This window comes from Coregonus clupeaformis, unplaced genomic scaffold, assembly GCF_020615455.1.
Source record: "Coregonus clupeaformis isolate EN_2021a unplaced genomic scaffold, ASM2061545v1 scaf0029, whole genome shotgun sequence".
Lineage (NCBI taxonomy): Eukaryota > Metazoa > Chordata > Actinopteri > Salmoniformes > Salmonidae > Coregonus > Coregonus clupeaformis.
The window spans coordinates 1,306,333-1,324,222 of NW_025533484.1; the positions used below are offsets into that span (position 1 = coordinate 1,306,333).

Genomic DNA, 17,890 nt, shown 5'->3' on the forward strand with positions numbered 1-17,890 from the left:
ACCCTCCCTTCTATAACATTAGACTACTGTTCTGACCCTCCCTTCTATAACATTAGACTACTGTTCTGACCCTCCCTTCTATAACATTAGACTACTGTTCTGACCCTCCCTTCTATAACAGACTACTGTTCTGACCCTCCCTTCTATAACATTAGACTACTGTTCTGACCCTCCCTTCTATAACATTAGACTACTGTTCTGGTCCTCCCTTCTATAACATTAGACTACTGTTCTGACCCTCCCTTCTATAACATTAGACTACTGTTCTGACCCTCCCTTCCATAACATTAGACTACTGTTCTGACCCTCCCTTCTATAACATTAGACTACTGTTCTGACCCTCCCTTCTATAACATTAGACTACTGTTCTGACCCTCCCTTCTATAACATTAGACTACTGTTCTGACCCTCCCTTCTATAACATTAGACTACTGTTCTGACCCTCCCTTCTATAACATTAGACTACTGTTCTGACCCTCCCTTCTATAACATTAGACTACTGTTCTGACCCTCCCTTCCATAACATTAGACTACTGTTCTGACCCTCCCTTCTATAACATTAGACTACTGTTCTGACCCTCCCTTCTATAACATTAGACTACTGTTCTGACCCTCCCTTCTATAACATTAGACTGCATGAACTTCATCCTCACTCTCGTCAGGTTCCATCTCTGAGCTACTGGTACACCATTTCCTCTATTTGCACTTGACGCCAACCTTCCTCGCCACACTGCTTCCCTCTACACTCAACTTCTTCTCAACAGTCATCACTGCACCTGCCACCACATCTAATTCATCCTCACTCTCCATTTCCTCAAGTTCTTCCAAAGGTTCTGTGAAATCCCTCATTCCATATTCCCTCATTCCATATTCCCTCATTCCATATTCCCTCATTCCATATTCCCTCATTCCATATTCCCACATTCCATATTCCCACATTCCATATTCCCACATTCCATATTCCCTCATTCCATATTCCCTCATTCCATATTCCCTCATTCCATATTCCCTCATTCCATATTCCCACATTCCATATTCCCACATTCCATATTCCCACATTCCATATTCCCACATTCCATTTTCACTGTTCTCCGTTTCTTGTCCATTATCTTGTCCTTCACCAGATCTTTCAGAAGGCCTGTGTAATCCCCAACTCCATGTTTATTCATAATATGCTCCACTTTCTTCCTTATTTCCGTAATCTTCTCCAATCGCTCCCGTTCTCCAAAACCCTTCAGCTACGTTAGCTAAGAAAACAGGCAGTAATTCAATGTTGGCTTGCAATAAATATACTTATAAACAAGTCAAGGTACCTACCCAGCAGCAGCTGCTGAAAATATTATTCCACTTCGAAGCCGCTTCAAGAAGATATTTACTAAAATAGTCTGAGCTTCATGTGTCTCACCTGACAGCATGAGGTTGGCGCCTGAAACTGATCATTTGAATCTACAGTAGGCTTACTGACGTGATCTTCCTGTCTGGGTTGGCGCCCCCCCCTTGGTTTGTGCTGTGGTGGAGACCTCTGTGGGCTATACTCGGCCTTGTCTCAGGATTGTAAGTTGGTGGTTGGGGATATCCCTCTAGTGGTGCGGGGGCTGTGCTTTGGCGGAGTGGGTGGGGTTATATCCTTCCTGTTTGGCCCTGTCCGGGGGTTTCTTCGGATGGGGCCACAGTGTCTCCGGACCGCTCCTGTCTCAGCCTCCAGTATTTATGCTGCAGTAGTTTATGTGTCGGGGGGCTGGGGTTAGTTGGTTATACCTGGAGTACTTCTCCTGTCTTATCCAGTGTCCTGTGTGAATTTAAGTATGCTCTCTCTAATTCTCTCGTTCTCTCTTTCTCTCTGAGAACCTGAGCCCTAGGACCATACGTCAGGACTACCGGGCATGATGACACCTTGCTGTCCCCAGTCCGCCTGGCCTTGCTGCTATTCCAGTTTCAACTGTTCTGCCTGCGGCTACGAAACCCCTACCTGTCCCAGACCTGCTGTTTTCAACTCTTTAATGATCGGCTATGAAAAGCCAACTGAGAGACCTGAGCCCTAGGACCATACGTCGGGACTACCGGCCGTGGTGACTCCTTGCTGTCCCCAGTCCGCCTGGCCTTGCTGCTATTCCAGTTTCAACTGTTCTGCCTGCGGTTATGGAACCCCTACCTGTCCCAGACCTGCTGTTTTCAACTCTTAATGATCGGCTATGAAAAGCCAACTGAGATTTATTCCTGATTATTATTTGACCATGCTTGTCACTTATGAACATTTTTGAACATCTTGGCATGGTTCTGTTATAATCTCCACCCGGCACAGCCAGAAGAGGACTGGCCACCCCTCATAGCCTGGTTCCTCTCTAGGTTTCTTCCTAGGCTTTCGCCTTTCTAGGGAGTTTTTCCTAGCCACCGTGCTTCTACACCTGCATTACTAGCTGTTTGGGGTTTTAGGCTGGGTTTCTGTACAGCACTTCGAGATATTAGCTGATGTAAGAAGGGCTATATAAAATAAAATTGATTGATTGATCAACAACAGACTGGTAGTTAGCCAGGCATCAACAACAGACTGGTAGTTAGCCTGGTTTCAACAACAGACTGGTAGTTAGCCAGGCATCAACAACAGACTGGTAGTTATCCAGGCATCAACAACAGACTGGTAGTTAGCCAGGCATCAACAACAGACTGGTAGTTAGCCAGACATCAACAACAGACTGGTAGTTAGCCAGGTATGAACAACAGACTGTTAGTTAGCCAGGCATCAACAACAGACTGGTAAGTATCCAGGCATCAACAACAGACTGGTAGTTAGCCAGGTATCAACAACAGACTGGTAGTTAGCCAGGCATCAACAACAGACTGGTAGTTATCCAGGCATCAACAACAGACTGGTAGTTAGCCAGGCATCAACAACAGACTGGTAGTTGCCAGGCATCAACAACAGACTGGTAGTTATCCAGGCATCAACAACAGACTGGTAGTTAGCCAGGCATCAACAACAGACTGGTAGTTGCCAGGCATCAACAACAGACTGGTAGTTAGCCAGGCATCAACAACAGACTGGTAGTTATCCAGGCATCAACAACAGACTGGTAGTTAGCCAGACATCAACAACATACTGGTAGTTAGCCAGGCATCAACAACAGACTGGTAGTTAGCCAGGTATCAACAACAGACTGGTAGTTAGCCAGACATCAACAACATACTGGTAGTTAGCCAGGCATCAACAACAGAATGGTAGTTAGCCAGGTATCAACAACAGACTGGTAGTTAGCCAGGCATCAACAACAGACTGGTAGTTAGCCAGGCATCAACAACAGACTGATAGTTAGCCAGGCATCAACAACAGACTGGTAGTTAGCCAGGTATCAACAACAGACTGGTAGTTAGCCAGGCATCAACAACAGACTGGTAGTTAGCCAGACATCAACAACAGACTGGTAGTTAGCCAGGTATCAACAACATACTGGTAGTTAAGCAGGCATCAACAACAGACTGGTAGTTAGCCAGGCATCAACAACAGACTGGTAGTTAGCCAGGTATGAACAACAGACTGGTAGTTAGCCAGGCATCAACAACAGACTGGTAGTTAGCCAGGCATCAACAACAGACTGGTAGTTAGCCAGGCATCAACAACAGACTGGTAGTTAGCCAGGCATCAACAACAGAATGGTAGTTAGCCAGGTATCAACAACAGACTGGTAGTTAGCCAGGCATCAACAACAGACTGGTAGTTAGCCAGGCATCAACAACAGACTGGTAGTTAGCCAGGCATCAACAACAGACTGGTAGTTAGCCAGGTATCAACAACAGACTGGTAGTTAGCCAGGCATCAACAACAGACTGGTAGTTAGCCAGACATCAACAACAGACTGGTAGTTAGCCAGGTATCAACAACATACTGGTAGTTAAGCAGGCATCAACAACAGACTGGTAGTTAGCCAGGCATCAACAACAGACTGGTAGTTGCCAGGTATCAACAACAGACTGGTAGTTAGCCAGGCATCAACAACAGACTGTTAGTTAGCCATGCATCAACAACAGACTGGTAGTTAGCCAGGCATCAACAACAGACTGGTAGTTAGCCAGGCATCAACAACAGACTGGTAGTTAGCCAGGCAACAACAACAGACTGGTAGTTAGCCAGGCATCAACAACAGACTGGTAGTTAGCCAGGCATCAACAACATACTGGTAGTTAGCCAGGCATCAACAACAGACTGGTAGTTAGCCAGGCATCAACAACAGACTGGTAGTTATCCAGTTATCAACAACAGACTGGTAGTTAGCCAGGCACCAACAACAGACTGGTAGTTAGCCAGACATCAACAACAGACTGGTAGTTAGCCAGGTATCAACAACAGACTGGTAGTTAGCCAGATATCAACAACAGACTGGTAGTTAGCCAGGTATCAACAACAGACTGGTAGTTATCCAGGCATCAACAACAGACTGGTAGTTAGCCAGGTATCAACAACAGACTGGTAGTTAGCCAGGCATCAACAACAGACTGGTAGTTAGCCAGACATCAACAACAGACTGGTAGTTAGCCAGGTATCAACAACAGACTGGTAGTTAGCCAGGCATCAACAACAGCCTGGTAGTTAGCCAGGCATCGACAACAGACTGGTAGTTAGCCATGCAGCAACAACAGACTGGTAGTTAATCTGGTATCAACAACAGACTGGTAGTTAGCCAGGCATCAACAACATACTGGTAGTTAGCCAGGTATCAACAACAGACTGGTAGTTAGCCATGTATCAACAACAGACTGGTAGTTAGCCAGGTATCAACAACAGACTGGTAGTTAGCCATGCATCAACAACAGACTGGTAGTTAGCCAGGCATCAACAACAGACTGGTAGTTAGCCAGGCATCAACAACAGACTGGTAGTTAGCCAGGCAACAACAACAGACTGGTAGTTAGCCAGGCATCAACAACAGACTGGTAGTTAGCCAGGCATCAACAACATACTGGTAGTTAGCCAGGCATCAACAACAGACTGGTAGTTAGCCAGGCATCAACAACAAACTGGTAGTTAGCCAGGCATCCCAACAGACTAATAGTTTGCCAGGTATCAACAACAGACTGGTAGTTAGCCAGGCATCAACAACAGACTGTTAGTTAGCCATGCATCAACAACAGACTGGTAGTTAGCCAGGCATCAACAACACACTGCTAGTTAGCCAGGTATCAACAACAGACTGGTAGTTAACCAGGTATCAACAACAGACTGGCAGTTAGCCTGGCATCAACAACAGACTGGTAGTTAGCCAGGCATCAACAACAGACTGGTAGTTAGCCAGGCATCAACAACAGACTGGTAGTTAACCAGGTATCAACAACAGACTGGTAGTTAGCCAGGTATCAACAACAGACTGGTAGTTAGCCAGGCATCAACAACAGACTGGTAGTCGCCAGGCATCAACAACAGACTGCTAGTTAGCCAGGTATCAACAACAGACTGGTAGATAGCCTGGTATCAACAACAGACTGGTAGTTCGCCAGGCATCATCAACATACTGGTAGTTAGCCAGGCATCAACAACAGACTGTTAGTTAGCCAGGCATCAACAAAAGACTGGTAGTTAGCCAGGTATGAACAACAGACTGGTAGTTAGCCAGGTATCAACAACAGACTGCTAGTTAGCCAGGCATCAACAACAGACTGGTAGTTAGCCAGGCCTCAACAACAGACTGGTAGTTAACCAGGTATCAACAACAGACTGGTAGTTAGCCAGGTATCAACAACAGACTGGTAGTTAGCCAGGCATCAACAACAGACTGGTAGTCGCCAGGCATCAACAACAGACTGCTAGTTAGCCAGGTATCAACAACAGACTGGTAGATAGCCTGGTTTCAACAACATACTGGTAGTTAGCCAGGCATCAACAACATACTGGTAGTTAGCCAGGCATCAACAACAGACTGTTAGTTAGCCAGGCATCAACAAAAGACTGGTAGTTAGCCAGGTATGAACAACAGACTGGTAGTTAGCCAGGTATCAACAACAGACTGCTAGTTATCCAGGCATCAACAACAGACTGGTAGTTAGCCAGGTATCAACAACAGACTGGTAGTTAGCCAGATATCAACAACAGTCTGGTAGTTAGCCAGGCATCAACAACAGATTGGTAGTTAGCCAGGCATCAACAACAGACTGGTAGTTAGCCAGGCATCAACAACAGACTGGTAGTTAGCCAGGCATCAACAACAGACTGGTAGTTAGCCAGGTATGAACAACAGACTGGTAGTTAGCCAGGCATCAACAACAGACTGGTAGTTAGCCAGGCATCAACAAAAGACTGGTAGTTAGCCAGGCATCAACAACAGCCTGGTAGTTAGCCAGGTATCAACAACAGACTGGAAGTTAGCCAGGCATCAACAACAGACTGGTAGTTAGCCAGGCATCAACAACAGACTGGTAGTTAGCCAGGCATCAACAACAGACTGGTAGTTAGCCAGGTATCAACAACAGACTGGAAGTTAGCCAGGTATCAACAACAGACTGGTAGTTAGCCAGGCATCAACAACAGCCTGGTAGTTAGCCAGGTATCAACAACAGACTGGTAGTTATCCAGGCATCAACAACAGACTGGTAGTTAGCCAGGCATCAACAACAGACTGGTAGTTGGCCAGGTATCAACAACATACTGGTAGTTAGCCAGGCATCAACAACAGACTGGTAGTTATCCAGGCATCAACAACAGACTGGTAGTTAGCCAGGCATCAACAACAGACTGGTAGTTAGCCTGGTTTCAACAACAGACTGGTAGTTAGCCAGGCATCAACAACAGACTGGTAGTTATCCAGGCATCAACAACAGACTGGTAGTTAGCCAGGCATCAACAACAGACTGGTAGTTAGCCAGACATCAACAACAGACTGGTAGTTAGCCAGGTATGAACAACAGACTGTTAGTTAGCCAGGCATCAACAACAGACTGGTAAGTATCCAGGCATCAACAACAGACTGGTAGTTAGCCAGGTATCAACAACAGACTGGTAGTTAGCCAGGCATCAACAACAGACTGGTAGTTATCCAGGCATCAACAACAGACTGGTAGTTAGCCAGGCATCAACAACAGACTGGTAGTTGCCAGGCATCAACAACAGACTGGTAGTTATCCAGGCATCAACAACAGACTGGTAGTTAGCCAGGCATCAACAACAGACTGGTAGTTGCCAGGCATCAACAACAGACTGGTAGTTAGCCAGGCATCAACAACAGACTGGTAGTTATCCAGGCATCAACAACAGACTGGTAGTTAGCCAGACATCAACAACATACTGGTAGTTAGCCAGGCATCAACAACAGACTGGTAGTTAGCCAGGTATCAACAACAGACTGGTAGTTAGCCAGACATCAACAACATACTGGTAGTTAGCCAGGCATCAACAACAGAATGGTAGTTAGCCAGGTATCAACAACAGACTGGTAGTTAGCCAGGCATCAACAACAGACTGGTAGTTAGCCAGGCATCAACAACAGACTGATCGTTAGCCAGGCATCAACAACAGACTGGTAGTTAGCCAGGTATCAACAACAGACTGGTAGTTAGCCAGGCATCAACAACAGACTGGTAGTTAGCCAGACATCAACAACAGACTGGTAGTTAGCCAGGTATCAACAACATACTGGTAGTTAAGCAGGCATCAACAACAGACTGGTAGTTAGCCAGGCATCAACAACAGACTGGTAGTTAGCCAGGTATGAACAACAGACTGGTAGTTAGCCAGGCATCAACAACAGACTGGTAGTTAGCCAGGCATCAACAACAGACTGGTAGTTAGCCAGGCATCAACAACAGACTGGTAGTTAGCCAGGCATCAACAACAGAATGGTAGTTAGCCAGGTATCAACAACAGACTGGTAGTTAGCCAGGCATCAACAACAGACTGGTAGTTAGCCAGGCATCAACAACAGACTGATAGTTAGCCAGGCATCAACAACAGACTGGTAGTTAGCCAGGTATCAACAACAGACTGGTAGTTAGCCAGGCATCAACAACAGACTGGTAGTTAGCCAGACATCAACAACAGACTGGTAGTTAGCCAGGTATCAACAACATACTGGTAGGTAAGCAGGCATCAACAACAGACTGGTAGTTAGCCAGGCATCAACAACAGACTGGTAGTTGCCAGGTATCAACAACAGACTGGTAGTTAGCCAGGCATCAACAACAGACTGTTAGTTAGCCATGCATCAACAACAGACTGGTAGTTAGCCAGGCATCAACAACAGACTGGTAGTTAGCCAGGCATCAACAACAGACTGGTAGTTAGCCAGGCAACAACAACAGACTGGTAGTTAGCCAGGCATCAACAACAGACTGGTAGTTAGCCAGGCATCAACAACATACTGGTAGTTAGCCAGGCATCAACAACAGACTGGTAGTTAGCCAGGCATCAACAACAGACTGGTAGTTATCCAGTTATCAACAACAGACTGGTAGTTAGCCAGGCACCAACAACAGACTGGTAGTTAGCCAGACATCAACAACAGACTGGTAGTTAGCCAGGTATCAACAACAGACTGGTAGTTAGCCAGATATCAACAACAGACTGGTAGTTAGCCAGGTATCAACAACAGACTGGTAGTTATCCAGGCATCAACAACAGACTGGTAGTTAGCCAGGTATCAACAACAGACTGGTAGTTAGCCAGGCATCAACAACAGACTGGTAGTTAGCCAGACATCAACAACAGACTGGTAGTTAGCCAGGTATCAACAACAGACTGGTAGTTAGCCAGGCATCAACAACAGCCTGGTAGTTAGCCAGGCATCGACAACAGACTGGTAGTTAGCCATGCAGCAACAACAGACTGGTAGTTAATCTGGTATCAACAACAGACTGGTAGTTAGCCAGGCATCAACAACATACTGGTAGTTAGCCAGGTATCAACAACAGACTGGTAGTTAGCCATGTATCAACAACAGACTGGTAGTTAGCCAGGTATCAACAACAGACTGGTAGTTAGCCATGCATCAACAACAGACTGGTAGTTAGCCAGGCATCAACAACAGACTGGTAGTTAGCCAGGCATCAACAACAGACTGGTAGTTAGCCAGGCAACAACAACAGACTGGTAGTTAGCCAGGCATCAACAACAGACTGGTAGTTAGCCAGGCATCAACAACATACTGGTAGTTAGCCAGGCATCAACAACAGACTGGTAGTTAGCCAGGCATCAACAACAAACTGGTAGTTAGCCAGGCATCCCAACAGACTAATAGTTTGCCAGGTATCAACAACAGACTGGTAGTTAGCCAGGCATCAACAACAGACTGTTAGTTAGCCATGCATCAACAACAGACTGGTAGTTAGCCAGGCATCAACAACACACTGCTAGTTAGCCAGGTATCAACAACAGACTGGTAGTTAACCAGGTATCAACAACAGACTGGCAGTTAGCCTGGCATCAACAACAGACTGGTAGTTAGCCAGGCATCAACAACAGACTGGTAGTTAGCCAGGCATCAACAACAGACTGGTAGTTAACCAGGTATCAACAACAGACTGGTAGTTAGCCAGGTATCAACAACAGACTGGTAGTTAGCCAGGCATCAACAACAGACTGGTAGTCGCCAGGCATCAACAACAGACTGCTAGTTAGCCAGGTATCAACAACAGACTGGTAGATAGCCTGGTATCAACAACAGACTGGTAGTTAGCCAGGCATCATCAACATACTGGTAGTTAGCCAGGCATCAACAACAGACTGTTAGTTAGCCAGGCATCAACAAAAGACTGGTAGTTAGCCAGGTATGAACAACAGACTGGTAGTTAGCCAGGTATCAACAACAGACTGCTAGTTAGCCAGGCATCAACAACAGACTGGTAGTTAGCCAGGCATCAACAACAGACTGGTAGTTAACCAGGTATCAACAACAGACTGGTAGTTAGCCAGGTATCAACAACAGACTGGTAGTTAGCCAGGCATCAACAACAGACTGGTAGTCGCCAGGCATCAACAACAGACTGCTAGTTAGCCAGGTATCAACAACAGACTGGTAGATAGCCTGGTATCAACAACAGACTGGTAGTTAGCCAGGCATCAACAACATACTGGTAGTTAGCCAGGCATCAACAACAGACTGTTAGTTAGCCAGGCATCAACAAAAGACTGGTAGTTAGCCAGGTATGAACAACAGACTGGTAGTTAGCCAGGTATCAACAACAGACTGCTAGTTATCCAGGCATCAACAACAGACTGGTAGTTAGCCAGGTATCAACAACAGACTGGTAGTTAGCCAGATATCAACAACAGACTGGTAGTTAGCCAGGCATCAACAACAGATTGGTAGTTAGCCAGGCATCAACAACAGACTGGTAGTTAGCCAGGCATCAACAACAGACTGGTAGTTAGCCAGGCATCAACAACAGACTGGTAGTTAGCCAGGTATGAACAACAGACTGGTAGTTAGCCAGGCATCAACAACAGACTGGTAGTTAGCCAGGCATCAACAAAAGACTGGTAGTTAGCCAGGCATCAACAACAGCCTGGTAGTTAGCCAGGTATCAACAACAGACTGGAAGTTAGCCAGGCATCAACAACAGACTGGTAGTTAGCCAGGCATCAACAACAGACTGGTAGTTAGCCAGGCATCAACAACAGACTGGTAGTTAGCCAGGTATCAACAACAGACTGGAAGTTAGCCAGGTATCAACAACAGACTGGTAGTTAGCCAGGCATCAACAACAGCCTGGTAGTTAGCCAGGTATCAACAACAGACTGGTAGTTATCCAGGCATCAACAACAGACTGGTAGTTAGCCAGGCATCAACAACAGACTGGTAGTTGGCCAGGTATCAACAACATACTGGTAGTTAGCCAGGCATCAACAACAGACTGGTAGTTATCCAGGCATCAACAACAGACTGGTAGTTAGCCAGGCATCAACAACAGACTGGTAGTTAGCCTGGTTTCAACAACAGACTGGTAGTTAGCCAGGCATCAACAACAGACTGGTAGTTAGCCAGGCATCAACAACAGACTGGTAGTTAGCCAGGCATCAACAACAGACTGGTAGTTAGCCAGACATCAACAACAGACTGGTAGTTAGCCAGGTATGAACAACAGACTGTTAGTTAGCCAGGCATCAACAACAGACTGGTAAGTATCCAGGCATCAACAACAGACTGGTAGTTAGCCAGGTATCAACAACAGACTGGTAGTTAGCCAGGCATCAACAACAGACTGGTAGTTATCCAGGCATCAACAACAGACTGGTAGTTAGCCAGGCATCAACAACAGACTGGTAGTTGCCAGGCATCAACAACAGACTGGTAGTTATCCAGGCATCAACAACAGACTGGTAGTTAGCCAGGCATCAACAACAGACTGGTAGTTGCCAGGGATCAACAACAGACTGGTAGTTAGCCAGGCATCAACAACAGACTGGTAGTTATCCAGGCATCAACAACAGACTGGTAGTTAGCCAGACATCAACAACATACTGGTAGTTAGCCAGGCATCAACAACAGACTGGTAGTTAGCCAGGTATCAACAACAGACTGGTAGTTAGCCAGACATCAACAACATACTGGTAGTTAGCCAGGCATCAACAACAGAATGGTAGTTAGCCAGGTATCAACAACAGACTGGTAGTTAGCCAGGCATCAACAACAGACTGGTAGTTAGCCAGGCATCAACAACAGACTGATAGTTAGCCAGGCATCAACAACAGACTGGTAGTTAGCCAGGTATCAACAACAGACTGGTAGTTAGCCAGGCATCAACAACAGACTGGTAGTTAGCCAGACATCAACAACAGACTGGTAGTTAGCCAGGTATCAACAACATACTGGTAGTTAAGCAGGCATCAACAACAGACTGGTAGTTAGCCAGGCATCAACAACAGACTGGTAGTTAGCCAGGTATGAACAACAGACTGGTAGTTAGCCAGGCATCAACAACAGACTGGTAGTTAGCCAGGCATCAACAACAGACTGGTAGTTAGCCAGGCATCAACAACAGACTGGTAGTTAGCCAGGCATCAACAACAGCCTGGTAGTTAGCCAGGTATCAACAACAGACTGGAAGTTAGCCAGGCATCAACAACAGACTGGTAGTTAGCCAGGTATCAACAAAAGACTGGAAGTTAGCCAGGCATCAACAACAGACTGGTAGTTAGCCAGGCATCAACAACAGACTGGTAGTTATCCAGGTATCAACAACAGACTGGAAGTTAGCCAGGCATCAACAACAGACTGGTAGTTAGCCAGGCATCAACAACAGCCTGGTAGTTGGCCAGGTATCAACAACATACTGGTAGTTAGCCAGGCATCAACAACAGACTGGTAGTTATCCAGTTATCAACAACAGACTGGTAGTTAGCCAGGCACCAACAACAGACTGGTAGTTAGCCAGACATCAACAACAGACTGGTAGTTAGCCAGGTATCAACAACAGACTGGTAGTTAGCCAGATATCAACAACAGACTGGTAGTTAGCCAGGTATCAACAACAGACTGGTAGTTATCCAGGCATCAACAACAGACTGGTAGATAGCCAGGTATCAACAACAGACTGGTAGTTAGCCAGGCATCAACAACAGACTGGTAGTTAGCCAGACATCAACAACAGACTGGTAGTTAGCCAGGTATCAACAACAGACTGGTAGTTAGCCCGGCATCAACAACAGCATGGTAGTTAGCCAGGCATCGACAACAGACTGGTAGTTAGCCATGCAGCAACAACAGACTGGTAGTTAATCTGGTATCAACAACAGACTGGTAGTTAGCCAGGCATCAACAACAGACTGGTAGTTAGCCAGGCAACAACAACAGACTGGTAGTTAGCCAGGCATCAACAACAGACTGGTAGTTAGCCAGGCATCAACAACATACTGGTAGTTAGCCAGGCATCAACAACAGACTGGTAGTTAGCCAGGCATCAACAACATACTGGTAGTTAGCCAGGCATCAACAACAGACTGGTAGTTAGCCAGGCATCAACAACAAACTGGTAGTTAGCCAGGCATCCCAACAGACTAATAGTTTGCCAGGTATCAACAACAGACTGGTAGTTAGCCAGGCATCAACAACAGACTGTTAGTTAGCCATGCATCAACAACAGACTGGTAGTTAGCCAGGCATCAACAACACACTGCTAGTTAGCCAGGTATCAACAACAGACTGGTAGTTAACCAGGTATCAACAACAGACTGGCAGTTAGCCTGGCATCAACAACAGACTGGTAGTTAGCCAGGCATCAACAACAGACTGGTAGTTAGCCAGGCATCAACAACAGACTGGTAGTTAACCAGGTATCAACAACAGACTGGTAGTTAGCCAGGTATCAACAACAGACTGGTAGTTAGCCAGGCATCAACAACAGACTGTTAGTTAGCCAGGCATCAACAACAGACTGCTAGTTAGCCAGGTATCAACAACAGACTGGTAGATAGCCTGGTATCAACAACAGACTGGTAGTTAGCCAGGCATCAACAACATACTGGTAGTTAGCCAGGCATCAACAACAGACTGTTAGTTAGCCAGGCATCAACAAAAGACTGGTAGTTAGCCAGGTATGAACAACAGACTGGTAGTTAGCCAGGTATCAACAACAGACTGCTAGTTAGCCAGGCATCAACAACAGACTGGTAGTTAGCCAGGCATCAACAACAGACTGGTAGTTAACCAGGTATCAACAACAGACTGGTAGTTAGCCAGGTATCAACAACAGACTGGTAGTTAGCCAGGCATCAACAACAGACTGGTAGTCGCCAGGCATCAACAACAGACTGCTAGTTAGCCAGGTATCAACAACAGACTGGTAGATAGCCTGGTATCAACAACAGACTGGTAGTTAGCCAGGCATCAACAACATACTGGTAGTTAGCCTAGCATCAACAACAGACTGTTTGTTAGCCAGGCATCAACAAAAGACTGGTAGTTAGCCAGGTATGAACAACAGACTGGTAGTTAGCCAGGTATCAACAACAGACTGCTAGTTATCCAGGCATCAACAACAGACTGGTAGTTAGCCAGGTATCAACAACAGACTGGTAGTTAGCCAGATATCAACAACAGACTGGTAGTTAGCCAGGCATCAACAACAGATTGGTAGTTAGCCAGGCATCAACAACAGACTGGTAGTTAGCCAGGCATCAACAACAGACTGGTAGTTAGCCAGGCATCAACAACAGACTGGTAGTTAGCCAGGTATGAACAACAAACTGGTAGTTAGCCAGGCATCAACAACAGACTGGTAGTTAGCCAGGCATCAACAACAGACTGGTAGTTAGCCAGGCATCAACAACAGCCTGGTAGTTAGCCAGGTATCAACAACAGACTGGAAGTTAGCCAGGCATCAACAACAGACTGGTAGTTAGCCAGGCATCAACAACAGACTGGTAGTTAGCCAGGTATCAACAACAGACTGGAAGTTAGCCAGGTATCAACAACAGACTGGTAGTTAGCCAGGCATCAACAACAGCCTGGTAGTTAGCCAGGTATCAACAACAGACTGGTAGTTATCCAGGCATCAACAACAGACTGGTAGTTAGCCAGGCATCAACAACAGCCTGGTAGTTGGCCAGGTATCAACAACATACTGGTAGTTAGCCAGGCATCAACAACAGACTGGTAGTTATCCAGGCATCAACAACAGATTGGTAGTTAGCCAGGCATCAACAACAGACTGGTAGTTAGCCAGGTTTCAACAACAGACTGGTAGTTAGCCAGGCATCAACAACAGACTGGTAGTTATCCAGGCATCAACAACAGACTGGTAGTTAGCCAGGCATCAACAACAGACTGGTAGTTAGCCAGACATCAACAACAGACTGGTAGTTAGCCAGGTATGAACAACAGACTGTTAGTTAGCCAGGCATCAACAACAGACTGGTAAGTATCCAGGCATCAACAACAGACTGGTAGTTAGCCAGGTATCAACAACAGACTGGTAGTTAGCCAGGCATCAACAACAGACTGGTAGTTATCCAGGCATCAACAACAGACTGGTAGTTATCCAGGCATCAACAACAGACTGGTAGTTAGCCAGTCATCAACAACAGACTGGTAGTTGCCAGGCATCAACAACAGACTGGTAGTTATCCAGGCATCAACAACAGACTGGTAGTTAGCCAGGCATCAACAACAGACTGGTAGTTGCCAGGCATCAACAACAGACTGGTAGTTAGCCAGGCATCAACAACAGACTGGTAGTTATCCAGGCATCAACAACAGACTGGTAGTTAGCCAGGCATCAACAACATACTGGTAGTTAGCCAGGCATCAACAACAGACTGGTAGTTAGCCAGGTATCAACAACAGACTGGTAGTTAGCCAGACATCAACAACATACTGGTAGTTAGCCAGGCATCAACAACATACTGGTAGTTAGCCAGGTATCAACAACAGACTGGTAGTTAGCCAGGCATCAACAACAGACTGGTAGTTAGCCAGGCATCAACAACAGACTGCTAGTTAGCCAGGCATCAACAACAGAATGGTAGTTAGCCAGGTATCAACAACAGACTGGTAGTTAGCCAGGCATCAACAACAGACTGGTAGTTAGCCAGACATCAACAACAGACTGGTAGTTAGCCAGGTATCAACAACATACTGGTAGTTAAGCAGGCATCAACAACATACTGGTAGTTAGCCAGGCATCAACAACAGACTGGTAGTTAGCCAGGTATGAACAACAGACTGGTAGTTAGCCAGGCATCAACAACAGACTGGTAGTTAGCCAGGCATCAACAACAGACTGGTAGTTAGCCAGGCATCAACAACAGACTGGTAGTTAGCCAGGCATCAACAACAGACTGGTAGTTAGCCAGGTATCAACAACAGACTGGAAGTTAGCCAGGCATCAACAACAGACTGGTAGTTAGCCAGGTATCAACAAAGACTGGAAGTTAGCCAGGCATCAACAACAGACTGGTAGTTAGCCAGGCATCAACAACAGACTGGTAGTTATCCAGGTATCAACAACAGACTGGAAGTTAGCCAGGCATCAACAACAGACTGGTAGTTAGCCAGGCATCAACAACAGCCTGGTAGTTGGCCAGGTATCAACAACATACTGGTAGTTAGCCAGGCATCAACAACAGACTGGTAGTTATCCAGTTATCAACAACAGACTGGTAGTTAGCCAGGCATCAACAACAGACTGGTAGTTAGCCAGACATCAACAACAGACTGGTAGTTAGCCAGGTATCAACAACAGACTGGTAGTTAGCCAGATATCAACAACAGACTGGTAGTTAGCCAGGTATCAACAACAGACTGGTAGTTATCCAGGCATCAACAACAGACTGGTAGTTAGCCAGGTATCAACAACAGACTGGTAGTTAGCCAGGCATCAACAACAGACTGGTAGTTAGCCAGACATCAACAACAGACTGGTAGTTAGCCAGGTATCAACAACAGACTGGTAGTTAGCCAGGCATCAACAACAGCCTGGTAGTTAGCCAGGCATCGACAACAGACTGGTAGTTAGCCATGCAGCAACAACAGACTGGTAGTTAATCTGGTATCAACAACAGACTGGTAGTTAGCCAGGCATCAACAACATACTGGTAGTTAGCCAGGTATCAACAACAGACTGGTAGTTAGCCATGTATCAACAACAGACTGGTAGTTAGCCAGGTATCAACAACAGACTGGTAGTTAGCCAGGCATCAACAACAGACTGTTAGTTAGCCATGCATCAACAACAGACTGGTAGTTAGCCAGGCATCAACAACAGACTGGTAGTTAGCCAGGTATCAACAACAGACTGGAAGTTAGCCAGGTATCAACAACAGACTGGTAGTTAGCCAGGCATCAACAACAGCCTGGTAGTTAGCCAGGTATCAACAACAGACTGGTAGTTATCCAGGCATCAACAACAGACTGGTAGTTAGCCAGGCATCAACAACAGCCTGGTAGTTGCCCAGGTATCAACAACATACTGGTAGTTAGCCAGGCATCAACAACAGACTGGTAGTTATCCAGGCATCAACAACAGACTGGTAGTTAGCCAGGCATCAACAACAGACTGGTAGTTAGCCAGGTTTCAACAACAGACTGGTAGTTAGCCAGGCATCAACAACAGACTGGTAGTTATCCAGGCATCAACAACAGACTGGTAGTTAGCCAGGCATCAACAACAGACTGGTAGTTAGCCAGACATCAACAACAGACTGGTAGTTAGCCAGGTATGAACAACAGACTGTTAGTTAGCCAGTTATCAACAACAGACTGGTAAGTATCCAGGCATCAACAACAGACTGGTAGTTAGCCAGGTATCAACAACAGACTGGTAGTTAGCCAGGCATCAACAACAGACTGGTAGTTATACAGACATCAACAACAGACTGGTAGTTATCCAGGCATCAACAACAGACTGGTAGTTAGCCAGGCATCAACAACAGACTGGTAGTTGCCAGGCATCAACAACAGACTGGTAGTTATCCAGGCATCAACAACAGACTGGTAGTTAGCCAGGCATCAACAACAGACTGGTAGTTGCCAGGCATCAACAACAGACTGGTAGTTAGCCAGGCATCAACATCAGACTGGTAGTTATCCAGGCATCAACAACAGACTGGTAGTTAGCCAGACATCAACAACATACTGGTAGTTAGCCAGGCATCAACAACAGACTGGTAGTTAGACAGGTATCAACAACAGACTGGTAGTTAGCCAGACATCAACAACATACTGGTAGTTAGCCAGGCATCAACAACAGTCTGGTAGTTAGCCAGGTATCAACAACAGACTGGTAGTTAGCCAGGCATCAACAACAGACTGGTAGTTAGCCAGGCATCAACAACAGACTGCTAGTTAGCCAGGCATCAACAACAGAATGGTAGTTAGCCAGGTATCAACAACAGACTGGTAGTTAGCCAGGCATCAACAACAGACTGGTAGTTAGCCAGACATCAACAACAGACTGGTAGTTAGCCAGGTATCAA

The 17,890-nt window shown here is 46.0% G+C and overlaps 1 protein-coding gene across 1 annotated transcript in view; it reads right to left on the minus strand.

The window, feature by feature from the left end:
* The window catches only part of LOC121568151 (extensin-like), a 30,473-nt gene extending 29,663 nt beyond the window's left edge, over positions 1–810 (minus strand). The window contains exon 1 of the mRNA XM_045212600.1: positions 718–810. Within this exon, the coding sequence (XP_045068535.1) occupies positions 718–810 (93 nt within the window). The remainder of the gene's footprint in view (positions 1–717) is intronic.
* Between the last annotated feature and the right edge of the window lie 17,080 nt (positions 811–17,890).